The 9,095-nt window shown below is 45.0% G+C and overlaps 2 protein-coding genes across 5 annotated transcripts in view; one reads left to right on the forward strand and one right to left on the reverse strand.

The window, feature by feature from the left end:
• Positions 1–3,332, reverse strand: part of LOC106561749 (homer protein homolog 2) — a 206,940-nt gene extending 203,608 nt beyond the window's left edge. For 2 of the 4 annotated variants that reach the window (XM_045689657.1, XM_045689655.1), the window contains exon 1: positions 3,090–3,332. In XM_045689657.1, the coding sequence (XP_045545613.1) occupies positions 3,090–3,091 (2 nt within the window). In that variant the 5' untranslated portion in view covers positions 3,092–3,332. Of the gene's footprint in view, positions 1–2,206; positions 2,780–3,089 lie in introns of those variants that run through there. The other 2 variants (XM_045689654.1, XM_045689656.1) reach the window with 2 other exon arrangements.
• A 15-nt stretch (positions 3,333–3,347) lies between these two features.
• LOC106562865 (uncharacterized protein DR_0269) lies at positions 3,348–6,115 on the forward strand. Its single transcript, XM_014127905.2, has 3 exons — positions 3,348–3,505; positions 3,740–3,910; positions 4,655–6,115. Exons 2-3 carry the CDS (start codon positions 3,741–3,743, stop codon positions 4,890–4,892), a joined length of 408 nt encoding a protein of 135 aa, XP_013983380.1. The 5' UTR covers positions 3,348–3,505; position 3,740; the 3' UTR covers positions 4,893–6,115.
• Positions 6,116–9,095: the final 2,980 nt, after the last annotated feature.

Raw genomic sequence — 9,095 nt, forward strand, 5'->3', positions numbered from 1 at the left:
TTGAGCTTGGTAAAGGTAATCAACACACCCAGTCACTACAAAGATACAGCCGTCCTTCCTAACTCAGTTGCTGGAGAGGAAGGAAACCACTCAGGGATTTCACCATGAGGCCAATGGTAACATTGAAACAGTTACAGAGTTTAATGGCTGTGATTGTAGAAAACTGAAGACAGCTCAATGACACTGTAGTTACTCCACAATACTAACCTAATCAACAGAGTGAAAAGAAGGAAGCATGTACATAATTAAATATTCCAAAACATGCATCCTGTTTGCAACAAGGCACTAAAGTAAAACTGCAAAAAATGTGGGAAAGCAATTAACTATTTGTCCTGAAAACAAAGTGGTACGTTTGGGGCAAATCCAATACAACACATTACTGACTACCACTCTCCATGTTTTCAAGCATAGTGGTGGCTGTGTCATGTTACGAGTATGGCTTGTAATTGTTAACAAGTGGGGAGTTTTTCAGGATAAAAAAGAAACGGAATGGAGCTAAGCACAGGCAAAATCCTAGAGGAAAACCTGGTTCAGTCTGCTTTCCACCAGACACTGGGAGATGAATTCACCTTTCAGCAGTACAATAATCTCAAACACAAGGCCAAATATACAGTAGAGTTGCTTACCAAGACGACATTGAATGTTCCTGAGTGGCATACTTACAGTTTTGACTTAAAATAGGTTTGAAAAATCTATGGCAAGACTTGACAGAGCTTGAATAATTTGTTTACCAACATCTCCAATGTACAGACCTGTATAGGAGGAGACTCCCTCTATGCCGGTGGGCATCACACACACACACACTGCCCCCCCCCCCCCCCCACCCCCACCCCCTCTCTCACTGTATCTCTAATGTACAGACCTGTATAGGAGGAGACTCCCTCTATCCCTGTGGGCATCACATCACATCCCACTCTCTCACACACACACACACACACACACACACACACACACACACACACACACACACACACACACACACACACACACACACACACACACACACACACACACACAGCCCCTCCACCCCCTCTCTCTCTGTTTGCTTTGCGGCGGCTTGTTCATGCGTGGGCACAGTTGACTCTGGCACCTCTATTCTCCCACAGCAGAACAGAGCTGGAGAGAATGACGGGGAAGATTCCACCTGCCTAGTCCAGCCAGGCTAGCTGAGCCAGCCGCGTGAAGGCATCCATCCCTCCTCACACAGATCTCATCTGACTGGAGGATTCCACCTGCCTAGTCCAGCCAGGCTAGCTGAGCCAGCCGCGTGAAGGCATCCATCCCTCCTCACACAGATCTCATCTGACTGGAGGATTCCACCTGCCTAGTCCAGCCAGGCTAGCTGAGCCAGCCGCGTGAAGGCATCCATCCCTCCTCACACAGATCTCATCTGACTGGAGGATTCCACCTGCCTAGTCCAGCCAGGCTAGCTGAGCCAGCCGCGTGAAGGCATCCATCCCTCCTCACACAGATCTCATCTGACTGGAGGATTCCACCGTCGGCCACTTCTCTTACTGACATAACTGTGTTTGCACTATAAAGTAAATACTGTAAAATAGGGCTGAAAATAACATCAGACAGAATTAAGTGCCTATGCAGTATGCACTTCCATATAGGATGACCTCTCCTATAGGTCTATGGCACATTAGGCAATATGTTTGGTGTAGCAAATAACTGTGAGGAAAGTAACATGCATCTTGTTCATTTCTAAGAGGTTGAAAATAGTAATATTTGTCATTAGCCTATAGGCTTCCTAGGAAATCAAAATATGTCAATCATAAAGTGACATTGCTTGGCTTTTTTTGTTGTTGACATAATTCTACATGGGAAGCAGTTCTGCACCTTGTCCTGGTAAACTGTAAAATGTGCGTCTCTCTCTGGCACAAGACTCGTATGCTATCAGACACGTTTTGAAGATAAGCTATCACGCTGAATGGTTTGGAGAGGGAGGCATTCTCCACCGTATAACCTCGGGCGAGCCGTGCGCGCACAAAGCGCGCAGGGACGCTTTCCATGCCAAGACAAGCTTTTGAAACGATTATTGTTACGATTAATTATTCACCCATTATATTCTAGCCCCCCTCCCCCAACAAGTGTAGGGTAGCCTATGCATACAGATCAAACACATAACTGACATTTTAGATAGTCAGAAAGCAGGTGTCATAACATTACATGCGCTCCAGAGGACAGCCGTTTCTGTACTTACCCCATTACCGCGGAGTTTTGGGACAACCCTTCAATTATAAAAACGTTAGAAGAAGCGAACTTTAAAAAAACGCAGTGTCTTTAAAAACAATGTTATTAAAATAGATCCAGTCTTGGCATTAGCTATTGGATAAGTCCATTCCAGGTCCTAGGCTGCGAGCAAGTAATGTGATCACAGAGAGTAGAGAAATATGATCCCTGCACTCCCTCACGAGCTGAGCGGCGTTTCGATTCTCCTGATAGTCAAGCGTTCACTCTGGCGACCACAGAAAAACCTAATGCCATTTCATTAGCCTAACTTATTTATTCAGACGAGGTGACAAATTATGATCCCACCCGTTCCGTGTCTTCTATCCGCAGCCGCAAGGCTGATAAACGCTGTGCTTTCAAAAAAACTAAGTTGTGATGTTCGCTGAATATTCCTTGACTGCGGCGCTGGAGTTGCCTTGCCTCGGATCTGCGCTCTCAGCTCTCTCCCCAATGGGTTAGTGTTTCGTGAGCGGCAGGCAGAGAGCAGCAGTAGCGACACGGTGCGGCTTCCACCTGCTCTCAACAGTCCTACCTCCCACACACACACATCTCCTTTCTACAGCTTTCTAACAGCCTGGGATATGAAGTTACACTGTGGGCTATTTCATAACCCATTCTCAGGAGAAACGTGAGAGAGAAACGTGGACTTTTGGCCTATTTGTGACATGCAATTAAATATGCTCTTCACAAGAAACAATATGCGTTTATTTCAAACTGTGCAAATACCCTAGGCTAAACGGGTTGCATTGATTTGATGTAATTCTGCAGTGATAGACCTAGGTCCAAAATTACAATATAATGCAGGTAGGCATAGGCTAATTAATAGGCAATAACCTACTATTCTCGGCACTTACATGTCGTATAGATGAAGACGAGACTGGTTTTTGGCTGTCTTGTTCTGATTCAGGCCTTGTTGAACTGTGCCCCACCTCAAGTCACATTCCACACCAACTTACAACTTCAGGTGGCAGCTGCTTGACTTGATTCTCTGCAACCATCATGGGTTCAATATCAAGTTTTTATTATTTGACCTACCTCTGATCATGTCGATTGTTCACACTTAAGTAATATGTGGAAAAGGTTTGTTTGCTAATAGTTTGCGAAATCTCTAAATAAAATGTGTTGACTATTTCTGGGAAAAAGGCCTGAGATCCGGAACCAATGATATCGGTAGCGTGTTCTTAGAGGGACGTTTTTGCCATGGCACTGTTGTCAACATTTGTCCAGTCGTACATGTCGAAGCTGTCTGCTGAATAAATACAATTTACAGGTAATTGCTTACATTTAGTCTTCACAGGTTCCTATTGTATGTCATACTTAACTGCGATGTAACCAACAGTTTTTACAACAATGTCAAAACTAAAGTTATCTTGGCTGCATCGCAGCTATGCCATACTCGGATATATCTAGCTAGCTACATAGCCTTTTTTAGAAAAGCGGCCTTTTCACGGTATTTCCAAATATGTAAAAACGTAGTGAGTATCTGGTATTTCTCTCATTGTAGAATGACAGATGGTCCAGAAACGCCGCCTAACTATGATGAGCAGTTTGCCCACCGGTTTTCTCTCGAGGACCGGGAGTACCAGCAGTACGTGAGTCGCCCCGCCAACCCCCCGCCACTGGTAGAGGACTGGGGGGGGCGTGGAGGCGGAAACAACCGGGGCAGAGACAGCAGGTAAACAACAACGACCTTAGCTAACTGGGTTCGTTCAGCTCATTAAACGTTTTGCTACATTGCGTGACGGTTTGTACTGAACAACATGTTTCCTCCACAATTTGAGGTATGGTTTCTCTAGTTTTGTGAGTGTGGTGCGGTGTGACCACTTAATCTCAAAGCTAGTGCAGCACACCTTACAGTAGACCTGGCCAACTCCAGTCCTCAGGGAGCCTTATTGGTGTCTCACTTCCCCCCATCCCTAGAAACACACCTGATATAAACAAATTGCATTCTAAACTGAAGATCATAAGTACTTGATTATTGGAGTCAGGTGTGTTAGCTGGGGATGGGGAAAAAGTGTGACCCCAATCAAGCCCCCCGAGGACTGGAGTTGCCCAGACCTGCCTTACACACTCTCCTACTGCGCTACCACAACCATGTGGTTCTTCAACTGGGTCGTTCAGAACACCACTGTTTCTGTTCAGTCAAACGTTGCACACCGTTTTGATCTGCTGAATGCAGCCCTGGCTTGTCTCCTCATCATTAATATCTTTAACACAGTATTGGACTGCTAACTACTACCGTATTATTCTGTGCCATAATAAGAACAGGACATTTCCAGAAGTGTTTCTGCACAACAATAGCAGCTGGTCTGATATGTCATTCTACAGTTTGCTGGGATGGATAACATGTTCATTTGGTTGATATGTTTTTTTTCTTCCCACATCTCTTTCTCTCTCTCTTCCTCCCTCTGTTCTTCAGATCCCAGGACCGTGGCGGGTACAGGGGTTGGGGAGGGGACAGGGACCGCGGGGGGGACAGGGACCGCGGGGGGGACAGGGACCGCGGGGGGGACAGGGACCGCGGAGGGGACAGGGACCGCGGAGGGGACAGGGACCGCGGGGGGGACAGGGACAGGCGTTACGGCCAGGGCGGTGGGCATCAGTCTGGAAGATACAACTCCTACAACCAGAGACCATCACATTACGACCGCTACTGAACTCCTCTTACTGTGGAGTGACCCCGTTCACACCACCCCAGGGCTCTCCAACACTGTTCCTGTAGAGCTACCCTCCTGTAGGTTTTAACTCCAACCCTGTTCCTGGAGAGCTACCCTCCTGTAGGTTTTAACTCCAACACTGTTCCTGGAGAGAGACCCTCCTGTAGGTTTTAACTCCAACACTGTTCCTGTAGAGCTACCCTTCTGTAGGTTTTAACCCCAACACTGTTCCTGGAGAGCTACCCTCCTGTAGGTTTTAACTCCAACACTGTTCCTGGAGAGCTACCCTCCTGTAGGTTTTAACTCCAACCCTGTTCCTGGAGAGAGACCCTCCTGTAGGTTTTAACTCCAACCCTGTTCCTGGAGAGCTACCCTCCTGTAGGTTTTAACTCCAACCCTGTTCCTGGAGTTTAAACCTACAGGAGTTTAAACCTACAGGACGGTCTCTCTCCAGGAACAGGGTTGGGGTTAAAACCTACAGGAGGGTCTCTCTCCAGGAACAGGGTTGGAGAACCCTGCATTACACACATAGACCTGACTGACACACACTGTGGCCGTAGCAGGTCAATCTGATCTCTCACCTCTCCCAGATTGAATATTGTATTGATCAGTGATGTCATGCTCTAATCCACACGGAACAGGATTACAAAAGTGGTATTGGTTATTCCAGCCAGTAGTCTGGGCATAGAGACAAACTATTTTCTCTATAGGCCCTTTTCTAAAGTAGTGCACTATATGGGGAATATGGCCCTGTTCAAAAGTAGTGCACTATATAGGGAATAGGTTTCCATCAGTGCAGCAGAGTCAATAGAGATGGTTACAACGTGAACTGCAGGACAGGAAAAATGAGTTGGACTGTTCTTCAACTACCTACCGTCAAATGTAACATTTAAGATGCTCATCTTTGCTACTAGTGTGATGAACTGCATTGATAGGCATGTGGTGTATTGTGGGGTGGCGTGGTTCTCTTGTTTTCATTTAGTTTGTTTCTCTTGACTCCTAAGACAACATTCAGCTGGTCTGGATGTTGATACAATGTTATTGATTCAATCTAAAAATTTGTAATTAATGAAACCACATTTGAACCGTCAATGTCATCTATTTTCTTATGTCACAAATATGCTTATTCTTTCCAGTTTAATATGTGACTTGAAATTGTAACCAGTAACACAATTTTTTTTTTCTTGTCTGAAAAATACAAATATAAAATTGTTCTTTGTCTCTCTCTCTCTCCCTCTTCCATTTTCTTGAGCCTTTTGAAATATGGGATTTGGAAGCCTTTTAAACATGCTTTATGTCCAGGGGCTGTATTCATTTGTTTTCCACTGTAGCAAAGTATTTTGCAACTGGAATCGTTTTAACTCCGAACATAAAAACCTTTTATGCAATGAAAATGAGAGTTTCTATTGGACGAATTCAGCTAGGTCCCTCCCTGTTTTATTTCTGTTATGGGATGTTGAACCCCTTTGAACATGCTGTCTAGTCCAATAGTAGCATTGACTTAATCTGGGTCCTCACAACCACCACTCAGTGTTGGGATGTTAGTATGCTGCTGCTATTCTTAAGGTTAGGGTCAGAGCCCTGGTCAGAAGTAGTGCTCTATATACGGAATGAGGGGGTGTCATTTGGGACACATCATCCGTCTGTTGCATTATATAATGAATGACGACCTGCAGTAGGGAGGGTGTAGAGCACTACATAGTGGGTGGCACGTCTCTTTAAACCCTACTTAACACCGGTGACTAATGGCTAATACTGCACCAGGCACAGATCTAGGATCAGCTTTCCGTTCCCAAATCAGAACCATTAGCTGGAGAGTAACATAAAACTGACCTTAGATCAGTCTAGCCTGTTAGGGCCAACGTCACCCTGATATGAGTGGAGAGTTAGTCTCCTTCGTCCTAATTATGAATGACTCATCATGGCTGCTACTGTATCACTATGAGCCAAGATGGCTGTCTGTGGTTGTCCACTCCAATTAAAGTGGTATTTAGAGCAGAGAGCTGAGATTCTCAGGCCTCCTCGACTGCTGCTGCTGCTGTATGAGGTCACCCACTGCCCTGCAGCAGCCCACTCACGTCCTGTCATGTAACCACAGAGCTCCAGTTCTTTTCTGTTTATTGTAGTGTGAATATACGGTGGAGGCAATACAAATCATTAAAACTACAGCACAGCAGCTTTATCTTACAACATCTGTGTACGTTTAATGGTCTGTGTTGTTTCCATACGGCCAGAACTAATGCAGAGGATAATATGAAGGAAAAACAACTGTTAATAAATCCCAACTTTTCCCTGCGCTGTGGTGTGGCGATGAGAGGAGCTGAAAGATGCATGGATGTTATCACGGTTTGGCTACAGGCATTAGACAGCTAGGACCTCTCCTGTCACCCAATAGGAAACGAGGCATAACGTAGCTCACACTATTCTTCACTGACTGTCTGGTTTACTTAGTTGAGTGGGTGAATCAGATGTGTTAGTACTGGGTTGGAATAAAAGCCTGCACACCCTGAGACTGAGGAGCTCCAGGAACATGGTTGAAAAAAAAGATATGTCGTTACTAAATACACCTATTATTTCACTAAATATATCTCTGCGGGAGTGAAACTTGATTCATAAAATCAAGGGCTTGATGAGCAGTTGATTAGTTAATTAGATTGGATGTGGAACAAAACGTGTTGACTCCCAGTGAGGCCAAGGGCCCCCTGTAATCCACAAAGCATCTCAGAGTAGGAGTGCAGATCTAGGATCTGTCCATATTGATCTGATTCATTATGATCCTGCAGACAAAACTGATCTTAGATCAGAACTCCTACTCTGAGACTCTGTGGATTACGGGGCCCTTGGTCTGCGTATTAAACGGCACCCTATACCCTTTATAGTGTACTATTTTAGTTTTAAACAGGGCTAAAATGTGGAGAGGAAAGGGTTAACGGTTGGCCCGAGTGGTGCTCTGCAAAGAGAGGTGCAATCAGCTGTGATGATAGGAAGACAGGGAGGGAGGGATGAGGAGAGAGGGATTCTGGAGCGCAGCGGGGGGGAGGGCTGCTGTCACTACAGTAATCAGTTCAGATTAGCCTAACTTCACCTTAGCCCTGGCTACAGCATCCTCAGAGAGGGAGGAGGGGAAAGACAAGGGGAGAGAGAGACTGACTTGAGAGATGGACCAAAGGAGGAGATGAAAGGGGACAGAGAGAACTACAGACAAAGAGGGAGAGACAGAAAGACAGAGATGATGACATATAGTTAAAGAGAAACGAGAGACCAAAACAGGTCTCTAAGAAACGGATGAACGGGGGCGAGAGAGAGAGGATTAGAAGAATTAGTACAGCTGCTTAGCTCTGACTGTCTCATCCTAAACGATGTCTTCACTGCTCGAAGAAAGTTTTCCTTCAGAGAAGTTAGGGATTTTATTTTGGGGTTTAAACTAGAGGACAGGAGTACGTACTGCTGCTGCCACTAATATAGACAACACAACTAGGCCACCCTGAAATGTTCATGTTAACATCTCCATTAGTGGTAATTGGACATTTTAACGTTGGCCGAGTGTGTTCAGGATTATCCCCCAGTACAGATGTAGGATCTTAATTTGAACCAGTTTGCTACAGCAGGAAAATAATCCTGCAGCAACAGGAAATGTGAATTATTATTAATGGACATTTGTGTAGGGGTTGATACATTTTTCATTAGGGCAAATCAAATCTGACTTTTCAAAGTTTAAATAACTCACTTTAGAAGCCTTTTTAAAACTCAAATACACTACAAGTTTGCATTTTCCTGCTACAGCAGGAACATTCTCAGTAGCAACAGGACTGTCAAGAGATACTGCTTGATTCTTCATGTAGGAGTTATAAGATGTTAATGTCCTATAAGAAGTAGAAAAGTATTTAAGAAGTATTACAGGGAAGCAATCAACATAAATTTGACACAGAGCTCAGTGGCTCTCTCTGAATCCTGCCCACACCCACATATCACTGCATAAGTATTTAAGTCATTACATTATGGAGGTGTTGGAGAGAGCTGGTGGTATAGGAGGTGAGGAGGAGGGAGAGGGAGTGGTGGAGTGACACAGAGATAAAGGTAGAGAAAAAGAGGGTGAGGCAAAGATAGACAGCTTTACCATAGCAAGAAAGACAGAGGGAAAGAGAGAAAGAAAGAGAGACAGAGAGATGCACGAGAGAGAGAGAGGGACATGACTCAGAGAGA

Source organism: Salmo salar, chromosome ssa11 (genome assembly GCF_905237065.1).
Source record: "Salmo salar chromosome ssa11, Ssal_v3.1, whole genome shotgun sequence".
In the NCBI taxonomy this organism is placed as follows: domain Eukaryota; kingdom Metazoa; phylum Chordata; class Actinopteri; order Salmoniformes; family Salmonidae; genus Salmo; species Salmo salar.